The sequence below is a fragment of the Struthio camelus genome, chromosome 4, assembly GCF_040807025.1.
Source record: "Struthio camelus isolate bStrCam1 chromosome 4, bStrCam1.hap1, whole genome shotgun sequence".
In the NCBI taxonomy this organism is placed as follows: Eukaryota; Metazoa; Chordata; class Aves; order Struthioniformes; family Struthionidae; genus Struthio; species Struthio camelus.
Genome location: NC_090945.1, coordinates 9,414,333 through 9,435,951, shown reverse-complemented (window position 1 = coordinate 9,435,951; position 21,619 = coordinate 9,414,333). Strand labels below are relative to the sequence as shown.

Genomic DNA, 21,619 nt, shown 5'->3' with positions numbered 1-21,619 from the left:
CTCAAGCTCTGAATTCAAATGCTGGATACTGAATGAAGGCCTGCTCTAGGCAGATTACTTTTTTTTTTTTTTAAACTTTGCGTACAAGAAAAGCCTTTACACTATACGCACACACAGATGAACACCCTTGACCAATGATTTTGTTCTAGAGATGTTCATTTAACATTATACACATATAATTGCTTTGAGGGTTGGCATTTCCTGTATCTCCAGTCACTAAAATACAAGAAAAGAGTTAAACTACTATTAGGTGCAGGGTCCTCAAGTTTAATTCTTTCTATTTTATTTCAGTGGGATCATTCACAATACTGAAATCCAAAGTAATACCAAAAACAAAACAATGTTCCCTCCCCCACATTTTTGTGGCCTGCTTATGAACACTTTAAAGAGAGAAAGGACAGCCAATGACCTGCATTTGACCCATGTACGAAAACACTTGTTTTCCATACAGTTTATGAAAGGAACAGATTTTAATTGATTTGCTTTTTTAAGAGGAACACTTGTATGCATAAAAATATCTCCAGGTGAAGTATTTCTGAGTCCACACCCCGGATGAAGGAATAGAGAAAGACAGCACAAAGACATCAGGTGCCTAACACAGACAAAAGCGAAAGCTAACTGTGCTTAGTATGACACTCATGAAACATTTTCAAGTGAGCTGCCCTGCATCTGTCTCGAGCCTAGATTCTGTGTAGATCAAATCAATCCTTCTGTCTGCTTAGTTTCCTGCTTCCTCTGATAAAGTGGCATTCTGTAAGGCTACCTCCCCAACCAGGTTATGCCCAGGACAGAGCAAAAGATAGAAGAGGAGATGGTAACACCTGTCATCCAATAGCTTAACACATTCTCCCAGGATCGCTGAGGCCGGGGTTTCCTTCCCTCCTCTGGCTGAAGAAACTTCAATCTGGGTTTTTCACCACCATAAGCAAAGCCCAACTTAGCCATTTGCTGTTCAGCCCCCATCTTCTGAAGCTGTCCTGCAGTGCAGCTGCATGGGAGGAACACTTTCAGATTCCAGTCCCTGCTCCAAAGGCCAGCAATGGATTCTTTCTTAAGCCACAGAAAAGCAGCCTTGGGACAGAGTGGAATCCAGGACACCTCTCCACTACCAGGCAAGCATCCTGATGGATGGACTGAGTCATCCTCATACTCCTGGGCCAAAAATGATCTTTTTACCACTCATAAAATGGACCCATTTCAGCAGAGGACAAAGATCCACCACTTCATTCCAGAGCAGCTCGCAGCTGGCCGTTATTCCTGCTTTTCCCAGCACAGTGCTGTAAATACCCCTGCAGAGAGGTAGCTAAGTGGCACCTCTAACACCCTGCCTTAGTGTTACAGCGCTGACACTCTAAATAGAAGTATCCGTCCTTCCTCCAGAGGAAAATCTTAACAAGGACAGTTCCAGGGGCTTCCTCCCCCCCCCCCTTTGTTAAGAGTTCCCTCATACAGCTAAGCAGTCAAGTGAGGAGTGCTCAAGGGCTCTGAATCTTAAGGAGAGGGAGGCCCCTCCTGGTTACATCAGGTAAGGCACCTAAACCAAAGCAAGGTAAGATTCAAAAAAATTCATCGCTCTCCTAATTTCAGCCCCTGCTCTTTTGATTGCTGGCTTTGGTAGCTTCCGCACAGAGCACAGGGAGCAGAACTCAGAGCTGCAGAATCCATCTCATCACCAAACACATCTTTCCAATGTTGGACATCAGTAGAGCAGGAGTTGAAACGGAAGCGATTTGCAGTTGCTTTGTGGGTTGCTCAGTACTAAATCCTGTGGGAAGCAAATTTCATGTGCCATTCAGGAGTTACTTCATATCCACATGACAGTACTGTATTTCCTGGTAGAGGTATTAATCCCACAGTAAAAAATGGCTATAGATGTCAGCAAGTCCATGGAGCCCAGATTTGGCCTCTGAAACACAAAAGCAATTACTACCTGCTGTTCCCTCAATTTATTCAATCAGATGAGGAGCTTAAAGCATCGTAAGGCAAAATCTTCTCTGCAATTCAGAAAACGATGTTTGAGTTGTATCATCCTTCCTTCACTAACAGACATGCACTGATGTCAACTGAGTTTTCCTTTGCATTCTCAGCTGAAAACATGCCTCCTTTTTAACAACAATGCAGTAGAAGTTAAAGGAAGCTTTTGAAGAATGTGAGATTTCCCAACTCTGTCATTTTGCAGAACAGTAAGAACCACCAAGAAACTCACATTCGTTTAGAGGTGGTGTAATACACCAAAATTACCCTTTATTTCTCATTTGGCCATGTCAAATAACAAACCTCATGGATCAAGTTCCTTCACATCTCCGAAAACATGCATACATCCTTGTTGCAAAGAACAGATGGTGTTTTGTGCTTCTATCTGCCTCTCAAAAATCTGTGGATCACTGTTTATTATCTCATTTCTTGGTTCTTACCCCCCCCCCCCAAAAAAAAGGACAAAAAAGAAAAGCTCAAACCCAACTGTCTAATAGTGTCCTTTTTTGTGGAAAAGGGCAAAGTATTTTAAGTAGAACTAATCTTAGAGCTAATTTTTTTTGCATCAACTTTCACTTGGCATTAAATGAGATGCTAAGAACAAAAAAGTTCAAAACTGCTTCACAAACAGTCTAAAAAAAGAAATAAATGCATTGCCTCCAGCCTACCCAAATCCATTTTCTGCCACATATACTCAACTTCTCCTTACCATGTGGAAAGGGAATCCTATCAACCATCATACATACCTTAGTTGATAAGGCTATTTAACTTAAGCACAAATAAATCAAAAAGAGAGAGAAAAGCATCCTAAGAATGACCATCTTTTACTACTTTTCTGATCCATCTCATTCTTTCTTACTAATTTCTTGCTACTCCACTTCAGCTATACTTGGGGGTATTTTGTTTCAGCTAAAAGGACACCTTTCACTTACTACCCTTTGCATAGATGCATATTGCATTTTCAACAAATAATAGGTTTGTTTGATTGCTATGCAATACAGCTGCAGGAGTAAAAGGTGTGACAGTAAATGGCTGTGAACTAAGACAACCTATACAAGATAAATGTTTCTGACCACTGACAAAGTAACCCTTCACATAAGACTGGAATTACGGAAGCCAATAGCAAACAGGCAGCTATGCACAGTACCCAGTGACTCCACTGCAGAGCTGAAATGCAGCAGAGAGTACTGGTTTGTTTTAGCTCCTTTCAACAAATGGAGCTTGAAGCTGTCTGTTGTGCAGTACCAACAGTGTACAGTATTCCCAATGACTCAGTTTAAATCAGTAACACAGAGAGGGAGTATTCTGGTTGCAGGAACCCCATTGTTATGAATATCAGCACTTACAGATGTTTCCAAAAACCATTAAAAGAAGTTTGTTTCACAAACAGAAAATAAAGAGTCATTTACCAGCTAACTCTTGTTTCTGCGGGTACTGATCCAAGCAGACCCTCTCTGTAGGAACATACAGAGCTTATCCTCTAGACTTTGAGTTAAGAGGCATTATTTTACTTCAATGAAGGGAATGGTTATAGATTGGGAGATAGCCCTTTCAATCCCTTTGTATTGGAGGGCAGCATCATGGCAGGAGGTAGAGGAGTACCAATGCAGAAACCCAGAAGACATCATTACCCAAGGAGCTTGCTATCGCATACAAAAATCACCTGGGCAGTAAGAATAGACAGTGACAGTTTAAGACCTGCGCAGCCAAGTCCAACACAAGGAAGTCTTTTTTTGTGCTCAGAGGAAACTATAGAGATACACCTCTGCAAGTAGACAATTCAGTAGCCCATGACAGCAGTAACTCCTGACATAGATGTTTCGATAATCTTATCAACCACATTTGCTTAAAATTGGCCCATTAACCCAGTCCTGATATCTCCAGCTATAAACTAATGGGAAACTGAACAAATAGTAACATAACTAAACATGACAGTAGCACCAGGTACTCAAAGAGATATGCAAGAGAAGCAATTGAACTGAGAGCAAGGTTTTAGCTGATTTTCACTCATGTTTACTAATGGAATTTCTCTAAGTATAAGGATCCGTGGTTTAGCAGAATGGTTTGCAAGAACATTAGAAGACATAAGTCAGCCACTGAAGCTCCATTCTTATTCTCCTGATGTTGACAGTGCTAATGACATCAGTGTCTTTTGGTTGTAGAATAAGTCTTGGTACTGGTGACGGCATACCACAAGTTTAGCACATGTCATAGAAGAAAAGATAAGAATTACCTTTTGTCTTTATTCAAATAACCAAATCTTTGAGCTTGCAAAATGAAATTGTCCATGGAATAAGATTAACAGTTCATTATTCTTCAAACAAAACAAAATACAACTTTATGCCTGCATTAGGAGTTGGTTATGAGACTGCACATTAATAGCATATACGTTCTTAGCCCACAAACATTAGGAAAGGAGGTTGATATATGCTGCTAAATTATTAAACAATAATTTTATTATACCAAGAAAGGGGGAAGTACCACAGGAAAAAATGATAGCTCCACTATTCACTCCCTCACGTTGATGAAATAGAAAGTGTTAGTATTATAAATCTTATTTAATTTCTTATAGCAAGATACCAAAAAAAGTTGTTATTTAAGGGATTTGTTCATTTATTCTTCTTAAGTAAACAAAAAGAGTAACCAAGTACACAGCTAGATGTGTTAAGATTTTCAGGTTGGTTAAACAGTGGAGAAAGGGGAGGAAAAAAGAAAGGAGGGGGGAACCAGGCCGAGATAGAATGAAGCACTTTATCACAAAAGCATCCAACTCCCATGGGATTGGAGTTTTCTGGGAAAGCACATGCTGTAGCTGTGCACAGTGTAACAGGTATGAGACTGCAAAAAGGGTGGAGGGGAAAGGCTAACACATACACTGCTTGAACTTTCTTTGTCAGAGACTTTTGGAGATTAAATCAACTCTCCTCTCAAAGGCTTTTGGAAACGGACGTAAAATTTTTCACACAGAAGAGCAGACAACTTGTAGCAACATCCAAAGAGACCCTCCCCCAGTTTAACCCTGTTACGATTCTTCCTAAGGGACAGTTCTCATAAACCTTAGCGTGATTAGCCTCAGGTAGCTCTGTTAAAAGCTTATTCCTACAGTAATCTCTCTCACTGACTTCAAGGAAACCCTAGCAAGGAACCAAGACTAGCATACCTTGAATATAGAAAAGGAACTCTGGAGTAGGTGACTCAGTCAACTCCATCCTTGAAGCCTAACAGCTGAGCAATAAAGGCTTTTTCTCTTCTCAAAGGCCACCCCTTTTCCATCACCCTGCTCCCTCTTATAAACATCAAACCCAGAAGTGGAGACTGTTAGAAAGTAACAATTTAATGGCTACAACTTTGAAAGGATGATCCACCTAATAAACGGTGTTATTCTGTTGTTAAGTAGCAACACTTAGGTGCTTCAAATACAACTACCACTTAAGCAGCATGTAGATTGCAAAAAATGAAATAAAATGAAATAAAATGAAATAAAATGACTTGAAGGCAAAGAGATAACAGGGAAAGCGTCTACCACATTTTTCTTGCATGTCCTTGACATGGATGTGAACCAAGGGTAAGAATGACAAGAAGGAAAAGAAATCCAGCAGCCCTCCCCACAGAACCTCTAGAAGCCTCTGCAGTCAGGACTCAACTTTTGGACATGGGTAGGTGGGGCATACTTGGACAGAAGGAGGGCATTCCGTCACAACTGCGTGGGAGTCATACTCACGATGAGGCCCTTTCTAGTAAGTCCCAACACGGGTACCTAATGAGGAACGTCTGCAGCCGCGGCAGGCACTTACTTGTGGGAGGCGGGTACCGGCAGCCCCGCGGCCTCCTCCGCCTGGGCTTCGAAGTCCTCCCGCCGCAGCACGTCCCCGGAGCCGCGGAAACCCAGCTCCACCAGCTGCCGCGCCACCTCCTCGCTCTGCGGAAAAGCAAGGCCAGGCAAGGGGGCCTCCGTCAGTGCCGGACCCCGACGCCGGCGCCCCCGGCCCGCGCTGCCCCCCGCCGCCCGCGCCGGAGCCGAGCGCCGCCGCAACCGCGAGCAGATGCCGCCACCCAGCGGCGGGCGCGGCGCGGCGGGGCCCCCGGCCCGGCTCGGCGCTGCACGCAGGGCGCTGGGCAGCTGCACTTGCGGGGCCGCGACCGCCCGCCCCGGGGCACCGAGGTGCCTGTGCCCTCGCTTGGCAGAGGCAGGCGGCCGCGGCCCTCCAGAAACACACCTCCGCTCCTACTGGCGGGCCACGTAGCCCGCTGCCAGACCAAGGAGTGCCTCTGCCCTTGGCCCCTGAGACACACCGCTCTGCAGATAAATTACCGGCTGTGTCAGAAATAGCAGCTGACACAGTTACTCCAGTTCATGGCCTTCTTTGGCAGGCAGAGAGAACTTTAATGCTGGGTCCCTTCTTGGCTAAACAAAAGGTGAAAGCCTTCACTGGCAAGTGAAGGTAACAGGAGCTGTTAATCAAGCAGGGCTCAGGCGGAATATGCAACATGCAGGCTGTACGTTGCAGCATGAGAGCCAGGGTCTGCACAACGCCCCAAGCTCAAGCGAAAAAGAACTACAACACCTAATGACCACATCTATACTGCATGATTAACAAGCTTTGCATAGTCTCATTAGAGGCTTTTTTGGGTGCCTAGGAAGTTTATGCCCATGACAGACCCCAGGCAGCACTGAAGAAAAACTAGCAGCTGAAGCCCGGTGGATTCTTTCCTGTTTTTCCTCCACCTGCATCGCATCTAGGCCTCAGGAAAGGACTTGCACTCCTCTACCATTTGTAATCACACAGGGTTGCCGCTCTTTAAACAACCAGCTTGAGAATCTAACATGGTTTCCCGCTGGACATTTAAAATATCACTCACACACAAAAGTAGCACTGATGAGCTCAGCACTGAGGAGGGGGGCAGCAGAGCTGGGGATGAGGTATTTCCTTTTGAAGTAGGGGCACCTGATAAGCCCTGCCTGGCAAAGTGCCACAGGAAATACCACATGTGACTTCAACCCCATTCAAGTGCTCTGGCCAACTCTTCAGAGGGTGTCAGCAAGCTGCCAGACTCTCTCCGGATTTCTGAGGCCAAATGAGGATTGCTAGCTGCCTTCTGAATGCAAACCTGGAAGCAATGGCAACCATTTTTAACACTACCTTCCTTCTAAGGAATCTTTTGTGACTTTCCCCAAAGTGTTTTCAACTGGGCGCTGGCAAACAATGCACGTTCATTGCATTTTTAGAGATCAAAATCTCAGCAGTTAACGCCCTTCCAATATCACCGGGATGCAGATTCTTGAACCGTGCTCTCCCTTGGAGCAACTCACCACAAAAATTGTCCTTCCTATACACTGGAAACATGCAAGATCTTCTTCCTGGCTTAGCCTAACAGCCAGGCCAGCGTTGGCTTGATGTTGCTCTTGCATATCAAAGCCAGCCCCCTTGTCTTCGTCTCCTTTTATACTGCTAGACAAACAGGGTGTTTGTTGCCATACTGTTTTTCTCTGGCTGAACATTAACAGTAAACGGTGCACAACAAACTCCTGCTCACATGAAAGGCTTTCTAGTCCAGGCCTATATACTTCAAGTTCCCTTGTGAACAGCCCACTGTTTTGGCTAGCCCTGCCTTGTCAGTCGAGCTGAACTTGAGCCAGAAACACCACTGGGTGTTCCTTTACAGGTGTTTCTGACAAACTTCAAAACCCTTTCCAGGGTTTATCCATACACAAAAGCTGTGCTACCTTCCTCCAGTGGAGACAGGTTGCACTGAGAGACACTAGTTTACGGTAGTGCTGCTTATTCCCTAAGGATGTGGGTTTTAGTAATGAGATCGTTTCAGTTACTGGGTACTGGAAGCATCACAAGGCAGAATTCATCTAACTCCCCTAAAGAGCTAGTTATTGCACTGTACGCTAAACGTGGGCTGGAGTACTTTATCCTCCCACTTGCCGTGATTTAGAGCATCTCTGATAACAACACACCTGGGAAGCAGGTGGCACTCCCCCTCCCCAGCAGAGGGCCTGAGGCGTATGGAGGACTCCCCGGGGGACGGCACCTCCTCACCACAGACACAGCGAGGCTGGTTTGGGCGGGCGGGCGGGGAGGGAGCAGCGCGGCCCCACCCCGGCTGCCCTCACCGGGGGAAGCTGGGGAGCCGGCAGGGTGTTTCCCCCACGCTGACCTCCAGGTAATACAGGTCCTGCGCCGTCACCTGCGAATCCAGATACTCCTCGTAGGTGCCGAAACGCTCCGCCGCCGCCGCCATCCTGCCGCCTGCCCGCGCGCGCGCGTCCTTAGCAACGGCCGCGAGCGGGCGGAGGGGGGTGGGGGGAGAGGGAGGGCGCGTGGCCCTTCCAACGGTTCTAGCGGCACGCGCCCCCCGCGCCGACCAATCAGCGCGCGCGGCGCGGCAGGAGGCGGGAAGGGCAAGGGCGCGCGCCCACTCCCCCCTCCGCCCCGCCCTGCGCCGCCCTGCGCGGCCGTTAGCGGCTTCTCCTGAGGTGTTTTAGCGACGGTTGGTGGCCGGCGGGCCCCGGCCCGGTGCTTTCGCCCCTGCTCCTCTGAGAAACCCCTCTTTTGACGTGCTTTTTTCCTTTTCTTTTTTTTTGTTTGGTTGCTTTTATTTTATTGAGCGCTGGTCATCAAATAGCAGTGAAAAAATTTAAAAAAAAAATCAGAAATAGTGAGGCGTGTCGGCAGCCTGGCTCCCATGTCTACGGGCAAAGTTACACACGGAGGCAGGGACCAAGAGGCTGGGTGTTAGCTGCAAGGGGGTGGGGGGGGGAATATCACCGATGAGCAGGTGTGAAGGTTTGCTACCAGAAGAAACGCCTCCACCTGGCGTTTTTAACCAGGGCCGGCGTGGAAACGCTGCGTGAGGAAAGGACAACGGACAAAGGCGAGGATGAAGTTTGCGCAGAAGCCACAATGCACCGCGCAGATAATGGCTAAAAGATCCTTTTCCCCATCTATCCCCCCCCCCCCCGCCCCGAGGTGTCTATTATTTGTAACAGAACTGGCCCTTCTGTATTAGTACAACCGCCGTTCATGTTTCAGTGTGAGGGCAGATTAACCGTCCCCCGAAGTACCGGGGCTGAGAGCCCTCCACCGTCTCCTAGAGCACCGCAGCATTCGTCGTCAAAACGGTTACCTCTTCCCCAGGGAAAAGCAGGGGGGAACCGCGCCGCCGCAGCCTTCCGCTAGCCGTGGCAAACGCAACAGCAAATTGGCAAACCCGTGGATTTCTTTATCCTCCTCCTCTTCCTCCCCGTCAATAGCAGCGCTTGCAGCCTCCGCTTCAGGCTTGCACGGGACCGGCGCGCACTTGACCTCGTGAGCAAACACACAAAATTAAGACGTGCAGTCAGCTCATTTCAGGCCGCTGCTCCAAGTGCAAACATTTCGGCTGTTCCCCTTGTCTTCACCCACCCAGGTTCCTCTCCCAGAAGCAGACCGTGCAGCCCCTTTTTTGAAGGTAGACGATAGCAACTCCTGTCTGTAGATGAGCGCAAACAGCTCCCGAACCTGCTTTAATGGAGATCTGTCAACGGGTATCAGGCAGGGATCTGGTCTGTGAAATGCTGGGACTGAACTATGAGTAATGGAAGGGGGAAGAACGCTGTGTTATCTAAGAAAATATTTATTTAGATGGAGAAGATGATGTGCTGCTGCCAGGGTGCATGGTAGAGGTGGGGGAAAAGAAAAGGCAATCAGGCATCGTCACAGGGGAACCGGTAGGCTAATTTAACCTCAGCAGTCCTGGGGCTGGGGGAGGATTCGCATTAGGCATGTCACCAATAGATCCTTTTAGGAACAGATATAGTTGTCAGCCAGATTGTGTCCTTTCATTTAAAGAAGGACATGAGAAGACCTCGCAGTCTGGAAACTGCGAAGACCTCTTACCCGAGGGTTTTTTTTTTTTTCCCTGCAAGCAGAGATTACTGAAAACTTTTCCACACCAAAAAGGAGGCTGAGGGCAGATTGCGAAAGCTGCTGTCAAGCTGGCAAAAGGCCGGTTACAAGCTCCCCATCCCCAGTGAGCGTCATCCTTGCCAAGAGCCCTTTTCCATCATCAGATAAAGAGGAGGGAGTGGGGGGGGATTCAGTTCACAATTTTAAAAACATGAGATCAGCAGCTGAACCCAAACCCCAAGCCTTCTCCATTTTGCAAGAAAACAAAGGATTCAAAGTGCTGCAAAAATAGGAAACATGGTAGACACACAGCATCGCATTTGGGCTTTCCTCAAGTATAGCGCCAACCAGGAGAAACAACACGTCTCTTGGGATTCCCCAGCCCTTCAAAGCTGCCCAACACGTAGATTCAAACTTCTCTTCCTTCCTTCCTTCCTCCCTCCTCCGACCACCTCATCTCGTTCTTCACAGATGTCTACCCAGCATTTTTTCTTGCTACCGCCTCAGCTCTGGTGATGACAACGGGGAGAAGAAAACTGCCGGAAAGGCACCAGTTGGCTCCCCGCGGCGCCTCCCACCGACGGCCTGCGTGGCACCCGACAGCTCCCGGAGGACCCGCTCGAACGTGGCTTGCAGTTTTTGGTGTGAACTACGGCGCAAGTGTGGGATCCCACTCTTAATTCCACACATATTTGTGCCTACTTTGAAGTCCATAGTTGTTTGGAAAGGCATTTATGAATTCCCTTCATTTCTTTTCCAGCTTTGTTAACTAGTTTTGTTTCATGTCATTTCACTACATCCACAATATCAACTCAGAGATGGTGAAGAAAAGCAAATAGCCCCAGGCCACTGTCCAAACTCTTTAAATATGAGGTGTTTAAACCAGTGTTTCCCCCACTGGAGAATAAATTCAATTTGCAATTATTCTGTTAGGGGAGGTAACATGACGACAGTGCACCCTGTGGCTAACACCAACTCTACACACTTACAGCTATTAACGAGCAAGTAAGCCGGTTGGGGTAAAATACCAGCTTTATAGTGCAAAAAGGGAGTAAACTAATTCTGGGAGAATTAAAGATATAATTTGTGCCAACGTTTCCCAACTTTGTGATTTTAGTTGAACTTCAGAGACATCGCGTCTCTCCCCGTGTAATACTTGCCTAAGCACTGCCCGAGACTTTTTGCGTATACAGAGACTGAGGTGAGAAATGATTCAAAAAGCAAATTGGAAAGGGGAAAGAAAGCGTTAGATATGATGAGCTGCAGACAAGCAGCTCAGAGTCAAGCAGGTGGTGTAAAGCCTGGTGCCCACCAGCATGTCCTGCAAACAGTTAACTTCATACATCTGTTTGGGGGCGGGGGGTAGCGGAGGGGGGAAGAGACACCCGTTCAGGAAGTCTGGCTTCCATTTCACAGGGCTGTTGAGATGTTGCCCACTGCGATGCTTGTATCAGACCGACTGTGAAGCTGATTGTTGCTTAAAATTGAATCACAGGCTCCTGGTCGGTCGCTGAAGGAAATCCAGCAGTCGGTCCCGATTACACCTTACTGAAAAAAAAAGCGTTCATTCTGCTTCACTCGCCTGGCAAAATAAACCACGGCTCCTGTCTCACAGGTGGCTGCGTAGAGGCAGCCGTAACCCTGAAAGATGATGCAAAACCCCACGGCGGGGCAGGGCAGGAGGGGCACCCCCCAGCCTGCAGCCCTGACCCTCGCCCAGGACACCCAGTTCCCAAACTCAACCAGCACTTTGCCAAGCAGGCACCCCGAAAAGGGGCATAGCAAAGCCCCCTTCCTCCAAGGAGCGTTTTCCCCCACTGGGAGCTCCCCGCAGCCCTCCCTGAAGTCCCGGCCAGGCGCTCACACCTCTGCACGGCCTCCGGCAACCAGTTTTATCGGCCGCTCCAGGAGCGTCCGGCGTGTCTCCTGCCGAGCTCCGAGCGGGTGGGAGGGCATCTGCGGCTTGCAGAGGACCAAGAGCACGTAGCCCTACGTGGCCACAGGGGCCACCCCACCGCCGGGGAGCCTGACCCACTCCTGCACCAGGGGCAGAAAATGAGCCTCAAGGGTCCTCCTTTATTTGCGGAAAACAACCCTCAAGGCGCAGCTAGGGTCCACACTGTGGCTTGGCGGCCAGAGCCTTTTCATTTAGTTCCTGGCCAAAAGTTTTACGAATCCTTTTACTCCTGCAGCTGATTGTTCCATCTTTAAACCCAAAATAATGGCTTTTTCCATCTTCTGTTCTCTGTTACATTCACTTAAGTAGCGGCCCTTTTTAGGGCACGGCTGCTCCTCCCTCCGTACATGTAATCGCCTACTTCAAGAGAGCTGCGACTGGCTTTTGACTGCAGACTGATACCTTAATTAAAATAATAATAGGCCCCCAGACTTATTAACAGATGTAGCACCCCCCCCATTTAATATTCACACAGTATTAATCAAATATGTGCTCAGCAGGTTTTCACCCCATGCACAAGATTTAGCAGCAATAGGAAGAGCTAACAGAGGAGTATAAATATCTGTTTAAGATTCCAGCAATTAGTCCTGTTGATTTTAAAGGCAAAATTATCAATCCATTCAAATGAAATATGAGAGGCTGACACAATAATTTACGTCTTTGGACCAGGAAGCAGGAGTTTGTACCTTTCTTCTTTTCCTGGACTGTCATAGCAATTTTTCCTCCCTTAAGTCAAAATACCGAGCATACAATTTCTAAAGTTGATTTTGTGGAAGTAATACTCCAAACGTTATGGAAGCTTAAGTTCTGCAAATAAGCATGAAATAGGAAGAGAAACACTGCAGTATTTCGTACTTTCTCTGAAAAATCCTTCTTTGCTGAAATCCCGTAGAGACTCCCCCTTTCCCCTGAAGCAGGCGTGCACAAGAGTAGGTACGCTTCCTTAGCCTTTTTTGAGTTTCTCAACCTGTTCAGAAAGCACCTGGCAAACGCAACGCGACCTCAATTCTTCTGGCAAAAATAAAAAAAGCCCAAAAGGTTTAAATGGAATTAACAGCTGTAAATAAAAGTAAAAAGTGACACTGAATACACTTTGAAATATAAGAAATGCAATGCACTAAAAAAAAAGAAAGTCAACCCGACTGCTTAGAAGTCTCTCAGATCGTCTACGGCCGTGAGCTCCCCATGAAGGAGTTAAGCAAGTGCTCGTGTCTCGTCTTAAGTTCATTCCCATTTCAGGATTTTGAACAGGTTTCCTCGCATTTTCTCCAACCCTTAAACTGTCAAGCCACCAAAACACTTTTGCTTTCCTCATTGGTTCCTTGATTGTGGTGATCCCCTCTAAATCAGAATTATGTGATTGCTCTTAATTCAATGAAAGACGCTTACCCGGTTTCTTCACACTGTCAGTCTTCTCGCATTAAGCAAACCTACTTTATTTCAGTGGTGAAATACGGCCAGAAGGGAACATGAGAGATTTAAGTCCACTTGATTTACAGTGATTTGAACTAGTCTTTCCTCCGATGTTGTTACCACGAGGCTGTTTGCCATATAATTTAGCTCTCCACTGTCGTACAACGGTTGTATTTTAATAATTACTGCAAGAATAAACTAACAAATAGCAAATGGACCTTCGGCCAGTGCCCGGTGACCTGCTGTAAGGGCTAAGACTTGTCCGTTGCGTGGGGTGGATCAGCTTGCTGTTACCTGGCAAGGGAAGGAAAGGAAAAGGACTACTTCGGTCCCAGGAGAGACGAGATGAAGGATGGGTTGAGGCAACAAACAGCACATTAAAAACAGATGCTCCATGGCAAAGGTTTGGGAGCTAATGGTTTTAGGAAAGGCTAGAGACAGTGCTGCGAGGCTCTCCGCGGAAATGCAGCTGCCCCACACCCGAGATGTGTGCCACTGCAGCACCAAGGCAAGTCATCATCTCCTCTGAAGCAGCCCAAATGCTGACAACAGCTTGAAAACAAGGACCACCAAGGCCTGTGTTTGACGGAAACAATCAGATAATGAACACAACATACCTGCTGTTAGGGCTGTCTCTTTCCCTTGCTGCGGGGTGGTGGTACGGGTGCAGCGCTCCTCGTGCTGAGGGGGACAGGTCTTTCCCTTGGCCGTGGTGGATGCATCTCCTGGTACTGGAGCTTTCCGGGCACCTGGGCAAGTGAAGACATTCAGATTCATACCTACACGGACATATAGGTGCTCTTTCCTCATCCAAGAGGCCAAAGGAGCAGTATGGTTGGCACATAGTCCCTGTAACTCCAGCAGAGGCCGGGACACAGACCATGAGGCCATCCGACACTGCAGAGCGGAGAAGTCATCTTTCCCACCATCAGCTCTGGAGGGAGATATGGGGGTTCCCAGGTCCTCTCCTCAGAGGAGCAGCACCAGCCCCACGCTGACTCCTTTCCAGCCTTTCACAGTCCTCCACAGCCTTCAAACCCCAGCCGGAGCGGTGTCCGGCCGCCTGAGCCTGGCGGGCTTCTTCTATCCCGGCTGCGAGCCTGTGCCTGACAACAAAGTGATGGAGACGGCCTGGCGGCAGCCCTACTGCTCCGCTTTCTTCCTGAAGCACACTTGGAAAACCAGGCCGCGTTCAGCCACCGCAAACCTCAGCGACGGCGCTCCTCCGTTGCAGTTCCCACTGCCACGGGTGCTGCGCCAGACCCTCGGCCACCCTTTGGCTTCCCCTGCCTGTAACCCCCCTAACTCCCTGCTGTCCCCCACCTTTGGCCAGACGGGAGGCCGTCCTGTTCCTCACTTCCTCAGTCCTGCTCGACTCCTTTGCTGTCCCCTCGGCAGCTCCCTCTCCTCTCCTCCGTCCTCTTTTATTTTTTCCGCGCTATTTTATTGCTTGCTGGCTGTTGGCTCGTTGGTGCTGACACTTCCAGCCCCACTGGAGGGTCCGGCAAGCTGGGAACCCAAAGCACAACGCCCGCGTTTCATCACCAGCCTTCACAGCGCGGCTGCTCGGCCTGGAAATGACAGCAGGCCCTCAGAGCCGTGCCCGGCCCCCAGGGGCACGCTGCTCCCCTCTCGCCCGCGCGGGACCAGGCAGAAGACCCTCGCCGCCCCTCCTGCTGATCGACAGCGAGAGCGGCTTAACCAAACTGGCAAATAAAGCCTCCTTCCCTCAGGCAAAGCCTGTCCCCTCTCCACCGCTCCGTGCTGCAGGGGCTCAAAGGGCACCCAAACAGCTCTGCTGAGCGCCCTGACCCCAGGCGCGGCGGGGAGGAAGGCAGCGGGTTCAGCCCGGGAGCTTCAGGCAGGCTCCTCGCGTTAACAGTCTCAAGCGGTAAAACCTCTGCGCCCGACCGGGGCGGTAGCGCCGCGCTCCTGCCCCCAGCCCAGATGCTCGCCGGGGCTCAGCTGCCCGTCGCCTCAGTGCCTTTCAGCTGCTCCTCGCCTGGCTTTGCAGCGCGTTTTCAGGGTGATCCCAGAGGCGCTTGTCCGAAAGCCCTCCGGGCTGGCGAAGGGCCCAAGCAAGGGCTCGTCCGTCGGGAGACGGGCCGGAAAAAAAGCGAAATCCCCCGTGAGCCCATACGGGCTCCTGCCCGCTCCCCGAGCAGATTCCTCGTCCGCCCCGAAGGGTTTTATTTAAACACCGCCGACAACTGTCAGAAAACCCCACCTGCGGTCTCCCCCGACCTCGAGATTAGCGGGACCACAGCAACGACGACAGCCAGTCGTCGCCGAGTAAAAATAACGCCGTCCGCTCTGCGGGACTGGAGCGCCCGGGAAGGAAACCTGCCGGCAGGTAGAAACACCTCTAGGGAAACAGGGCTTTAATTGTCCCCTGGAGGGAGGGAAGAAAAAGCACCTCATTGTGCCCGGCTGCGAAACGGGGCCGAGAAGGAGCCTGGTTTCAATTTCTTTTAGGTTTCGAACCGGGCTTTTTCACGGCGGGAATTGCTGGGCGCTGGCGTGCGTCCCGCGCCCTTGCTCTGCCGCAGCTTCGCCGCTGTGAACCGAGGCCGAACAACTGGGCGGGATGAGCGACCGGCGCAGGTTTGCCTCGGCGCAGAGTGTGCGGAGCACGTAATGCAAAGGGAAACCACGTGCGCTGGTTTTGCTCCGCTCCGTCCCGTCCACGACACCACGTCCGCCCAAGCCTCTTCCAAGGAAAAAAAACCACCCGTAGCCACTAATTTAGCCACGTTCGTTTTTCACGTCCGGAGGTGGGGGGGGGGGGGGGGAACCCAAAAAACCTAGGACAGCAGGCGGCCGGCAAGAGATTACACAACCAGGTCTCCAAGCTGCGGCGCGGTTGCCGATCCGCCGCCGCAGCGCTAGCGCAGCCGGTTCGAGCACGGACACTATTGCAAGCCGACGTCTGTCAAGGCTTAACCGGTGAGTCTCGACTCCGCTGCTTTCTCCACGTACCTAACACAGCTCAACGCCGACCAAAACTTTATGCGCCTAAAACGTCACGGACAGCAACGCCGCAGGGAAGTTGCTCTGCAGCAAAAGCCACGAGGCCACCGCAGCGGGGAAGAAATCACTTCCAAGATTCAAGTAGCTGTAACGTCGTTTATTGCCGTCGTGCCACGTTCACCCTAAAACTTCTTTTTTTCCCCCCCTCTCTCGGTTAAGAAGCGTATTATGATTGCGGAGGCAATCAGAGAAAACAAACAAACAAAGCACAGGCACTAACGCGCCGCCAGCGCAGACGAGCGTCGCTCCCTCCGGAGCCGAGGTCGGGGTCGCCGGCGGCACCGTCCCACCGGCCCTTCGGTCCCGAGCCGGCGGCACCCTCGGGGCAGGCGCCTCGGGAGACGTTTCGGTTTCCCTGGCGCAGCGAGCGGGGCCTCGTCGGCTACGGCGCCGCGGCCCTGCCGCCGGTTACTTGATACAGCGCCTCGCCTCCCGCCGCCCGGAGCGGCTCCCTCCCTGCGGCCCGATAATAGCAGGGATGCCACGGGGTCACGGCGGAGGTATTTTGAACCTCGACTTCCCGGGGAGATGGGTTGCTGGGCGGAATAAGACTTAACTCTTCCAGCTGTTCAAGGAAGAGGAGGAGAGACAAGACGAGGGTCAGGGTTGCTCGTCAAGGAAAAATTCCCCCCTCCTCCTCCTCCAACTTGACACCTCCGGGGGGAGGAGGAAAAAAAAGAAAAGGTGAAAAGGTATTGCCAAGGAGGATCAGAGCCCCGCGGGCGCCCGCTGTCACCGATGAGCTGAGAGTGTCGGGCTTGGTTTCGTTGCTTTGAGGTGGAAGTGAGAAGCTGCTTCCTAAGAGAAGGGAAAGCAGATTTTTTTTTTCTAAACGGGCAGACCTGAGCATACAGCGTTTGAGGTACGGTCAGAAGTAAGAAGCGCAGCCGAGAGGAGACGCAAGGGCCGGGGTTGGAGGTGCGGGGGAACACGCAGGTAACACGTGGGCGCCGAACGCGTTTCTGGCATGAAACCGATTGTCACAAGCGTCATCGGCTAACACAAGGTTAAGAAAGTCAGTTCGCCCTAGAGGCGCCTTTCTGTTTCTCTCAGTGACAGACTCAACGCAAAGTCGATAAAATATTTTCTCTACCGCCACAAGTCTGTTCTTTGGAAAGCAGAAGCCAAGCAGTCCCCGCCTGCCCTTCCAAAGGCGCCGTGCGGGCGCAACGCTTTGGCGAGCAAAAAACCCAAACCCAAGCCCGAGAGAGCTACTTTAAGGCAAAACCGAAAGCCTTCCCACGTCCTCCCGAAGGGCAGCAGGGGCCTGCTCAGCGCGGGGCTCCGGCTCCCGCTCCCGACCGTCAGCGCAGCCCCTCCGCGGCGCCTAGCCGAAGCGAAACTTGAGCCGGTATTTGACGGGCACGGGATTTTTGCCCGGCCCGGCTGCCCGGGGTTTGGCCCGAGCGAGGGCCGGCGGTTTCTTCCTCTCGGGGACGGTGACGGTGAAGGCGAGCTCGGGCTGCTCGGCGCGCCAGAAACGCGGGAGGAAATGGGTCGAGACGTGCTGGGGCTTCACGCGGGGGCTGCAGCCCCGCTTGGCCTTGCCCCGCTTGTTGAGGGCCACGTACCACTCCCTGCCCGACCGCTCGCTGCGGTGGGCCGCTGAGGCGTACGTGTTGTAGCTGTTCTCCTGAAAGCGCTCCCTGAACTTGCAGTCCTCGGTGAACTCGGCCTAGGGAAGCAAACCCAGACAGAGAAGCTTACCGACGAGCGGGGATTTCGCCGCCCAGAAACTCCCTCCCAGGCCACGTTTTTTTGCAAAAGCTGCCAGCCTAGATATGCTCAAACGCCCGACCTCGGCGCCCTTTTTTGGGGGGGCTTTCTTGGAAATAGGGGCCGCGAGAGCCCCTCCCTCGCCGGCCTCAGGCTCTGCAGCCTTCGTTCACACGTGACTTCTCCTGCCGTCTTTCCCACCCAAAGGGCACGGGAAAAGGCTCTTGACGTGCCGGGCAGCAGCGTTCGGTCCTGCCCTTCGCTCTCTCTAACTTCCTACCCACGCGTGTCCTGCTCTCGCGCTGAATCGCCGCTTAATAATCCGGAAAGGCAATCTGCATGCAGATTTGCATTGCTTCACCGGCCGCCGGGTCGATCGTATCGGATATTTTGTTCCCCTCCCCTCCCTTAGAGGAACTCGGGGCCTCTTCTCCCTTGATAACCGTAAGAAATTACTTTCAGCCAGAGAGGGTTTCCTCGGATAACCGGGGCAGCTGTATTTGCTCCTGGGCCCGCATCACGGCGGGGAAAGTCTCCGCCTGACATAACGGCGGGGGATAAGGCCTGCCTGAAGCAGGCTCAACCTCTCGAGCCAGCCCGAGGCCGAGGGCCGCCGACCACCCCGGATCCAGGCACAGGCACGCACGCACACACCCCGCTGGTCCCTGCGCGCTGCCCAGACCGTGTTTTGCTCTGCCAAACGCCAGCTCTGCTCGCACAACCTTCACAGCCCCCAAACCAAGAGCAGGGAAGGACGCCGGCGCGACGCGACGACAGCGCCACGTCCCTCTGAGATACCAAGCGCGGGCGCCGCAGACGCCGGCCGGCGAAGGACCCAGCCTCGCCGAGACGCTCAGCGACGCCGAACGCCTTCGGCTGCCCACCCTCCCGGGAAATAAGTATGTTGCGAGGGCTCCTGTCTGCCTTGGCAGAAACAAGGCCACTTCCTAGAGACTGGCCTGGACATGGGCGCCGGCCACACGGACGCCGTCGAGGTGGCACCCATCACCACCTCCCGGCCGGGCCGAGGTGACGCAGCCTGGCCAGCTTGGGAAGTCTCAGTTTGACTCTCGCTTGGCCTGACGAAAATAAAAATAACCCGTTTCTGGTGCAGACGGACGGGGGAGCAGGGTTGGGGCCTGCCAGGTAAGCGGGCTTCGGGAGGCAGGAGTCGCGCCGTGGTCAGAGCTCCGGTAGAAAACGCAACGCAAAACCCTGGCCCAAAAAAAAAAAAAAAAAAAACCAAACCAACCCCAGAGAAGTACAAAAATAGAGCGGTCACAGGCCAGCTCTCTGCGGCGCTGCGGTACCGCGTTGCCTCCTTCGGCAGCTGCGCTGACATAGCTGCCCGTTTGCTTAATCTGATAAGGAAAAGGCGAACTGGTGTCATGTTATCCGCCAGAGGGACGGCTGGCGCATCAAAGCCCCGTTGCCAAGGCAAGCATTCGGACGGTTGCGCTGAAAGGGACGCCGGGCTTTTTAGCTTAGAAATCCCAGGCCGTGCCAAGGCCAAAATAAGTAATAAATAAATAAACAAAGCCTAAGCAGCGCTTTGTAACCAGGCAGAGCATCCTTTTGGCTTCGTGTCACTTTTAAACCCCACTTTTCACCCAGAGGAGGCGAGTCCTGCAGTTTCGGGGACGATGTCCTCGACCTGCGGCACTTTTGTGTTTGTTCCCCCCCCCCGCTTGCTGTTATACTCGTCGCGTGCCGACTTACTGAAACGTATTTCTATTTCCCGGAGCGACGGGGGCCCGACAGCTGCGCCTGTCCCCAAGCTTTTCCGCTAAACCCCGGTAACGTTTCGGTGGCGAAAGGCGGCTTCCCTGGGCCCTTTCGCCGCAGCCGCTCAGCGGGACACGCAGACCCGGCCGTCGCCAGCGACCCGGCCGCCGGGCTCCCCGGGGCGACTCAGGGCGCCAGCGAGCGGCAGGCGCAGCCCTCGCTTCGTGCCGCTTGAGCACTCGTCAGGCCCGTGCAAACAACTCCACCCTGCCCGGCCAGGAAAGGGCAGCGGGCTAACCCGCAACCCCGCCGACTGGAGGCGAGGCGCCCGAAAGCGCCGGCCGCCCCCTGCGCCGAAGCTCGTCCCCTAACCCCACGCGCGCGAAGCCTGCAGGCCGTCAGCCCCCGGCCGGCTCCCCGGGAAGCAACAACGCGCCTTGCTGGGACAGCTACCGGGGTATCGCCGAGCCGCTGCCGAAGCTGCGCCCCGGGGCCCCACCAACCTCTCGGCTAGCAAACCCTTCGCCCGCCCCTGCTCCCGCCCGGGGGCACGCGCCTGGCGGGTTTGCTCCAAGTCCAACGGGTGCGGGCCGGTAGGACCCCCCCCGGGAAAGACAGCCCACCTCCGGCGGCCGCGTCCTCACTTCCCCTCGGGCCGGCCGGGCGAAGGAGCGAGGGTGCAGGTAGCTCGCTGCCAAGGCGTGCTCGGGGGCGGCGGCGGGGGGGGCAAGGGGGGGGGGTTCGCACCCGGTTGCGGCGCCCGGGGTTGGGGGGGGGGGTCCCTCGCGCGGCGCCCGAGCTGCCGCGGCCGCGGGGCGCCGTCGCAACGCCCGCCGGCAACGAGACAGGCTGCGAGCCGGGGTTTTTACTTACACTTGCGTGGAGTTTTCCTCTTTTTGACATCGCTAAAAATTTGTTGCTGAAAACTCCTCGTATTCCTACAGTCCCCTGAGACACAGCAAATATTTCCAAAACACCTAGGACGACAAAAATCCCACAGTAAAGCGCACTTCTCTCCACAGCGGGACTAAACCAAGGGGGGGGGAAAAAAAAACAAAAAAAAAAAACCAAGAAGGGGGAACGATACGAACGCCGCCAAACTCGCGCGCCCCTGCAGGAAGCCCAGCCTGGCGGCTGCCTCGCTCCACGCGTCCCTCGCCGGCCCAGCGGCCACCCCTCTCCGGGCGGGGGGGCACCTCGGCCGCAGCCCCTCGGGCCCTGCTGGCGGCAAGGCGAAAGAAGCCAACTTGGGGGGGGGGGAAATAAAAGCGAAAAGCGCGGGAGGCCCTCGGCCTCCTCCCCGGGACGGAGGCGTCGCGCGCTGGCGGCGGGCGAGCCGCCCCGGCCGTCGTCGCCTCGACCCGTTTCGCACCGCGGGGCCTTCCCGCTCCCTGCCCGGCCCCTCCGACCGTCCCGCCTCAGCTCTTCTCCCCCCCACCCCGGGGTGCGGGGGTGGGGGGGGGCAGCCGCCCGGCTCCCCTTCTCCCAAACCGGCCGCCCCCTCCGGCCTCAGCCCACGAGGGAGCCGACGCCAACGTCCCGCCTTCAGCATCCCCACGGCGTTTTGGGGGGGGACACACACACACGCACCCCGGGGAGGTGTCCCCCCGGCTGTCCCCCCCCCCCGGCACTCACTGAGCGGGCCGGCGCGGTGGGCGCCGTCGACGCGGCCGTCGGGGTGCAGCTGGAGGTGGAAGCCGATGCCGGCCCGGCAGTAGAGGCGGCCGCGCCGGCGCCCCGCCGCCGCTGCCGCCAAGGAGGAGGAGGAGGAGGAGGAGGAAGGCGAAGGGGCGGCGCAGCCCGCCGGCACCCCGCCGGGCACCTGCTCCCGCTTAGCTCGGGCGACGAGGAAGAGGAGGAGGAGGAGGAGGAAGCCGAGGAAGGACAGGCTCATGCTGCCAGCGGCAGG

The 21,619-nt window shown here is 53.1% G+C and overlaps 2 protein-coding genes across 3 annotated transcripts in view; both read right to left on the bottom strand.

Moving 5' to 3' along the window:
* Positions 1-8,247, bottom strand: part of CFAP299 (cilia and flagella associated protein 299) — a 249,754-nt gene extending 241,507 nt beyond the window's left edge. Inside the window, exons 1-2 of one of the 2 annotated variants that reach the window (XM_068941332.1) lie at positions 8,140-8,247; positions 5,769-5,893 (exon numbers count right to left, since the gene is read on the bottom strand). In XM_068941332.1, the coding sequence (XP_068797433.1) occupies positions 5,769-5,893; positions 8,140-8,223 (209 nt within the window). In that variant the 5' untranslated portion in view covers positions 8,224-8,247. The remainder of the gene's footprint in view (positions 1-5,768; positions 5,894-8,139) is intronic. The other variant, XM_068941333.1, reaches the window with a different exon arrangement.
* Positions 8,248-16,352: 8,105 nt separating this feature from the next.
* On the bottom strand, positions 16,353-21,619 carry FGF5 (fibroblast growth factor 5). The gene is made up of 3 exons (XM_068941331.1): positions 21,346-21,619; positions 20,584-20,687; positions 16,353-17,944 (listed from the first exon to the last, which is right to left on the bottom strand). The coding sequence occupies exons 1-3, from the start codon at positions 21,602-21,604 to the stop codon at positions 17,597-17,599; spliced, it is 711 nt and encodes a 236-aa protein (XP_068797432.1). The 5' UTR covers positions 21,605-21,619; the 3' UTR covers positions 16,353-17,596.

Excerpts from the sequence above, each read along its gene's own strand:
- FGF5 (XM_068941331.1), bottom strand. The coding sequence starts at position 21,604 with ATGAGCCTGTCCTTCCTCGGCTTCCTCCTCCTCCTCCTCCTCTTCCTC. Across the intron at positions 20,688-21,345 it reads CCACCGCGCCGGCCCGCTCA|GTGTTTTGGAAATATTTGCT; the intron begins GTGAGTGCCGGG and ends TTGTCGTCCTAG. Across the intron at positions 17,945-20,583 it reads GAGGAAAACTCCACGCAAGT|GCCGAGTTCACCGAGGACTG; the intron begins GTAAGTAAAAAC and ends TTGCTTCCCTAG.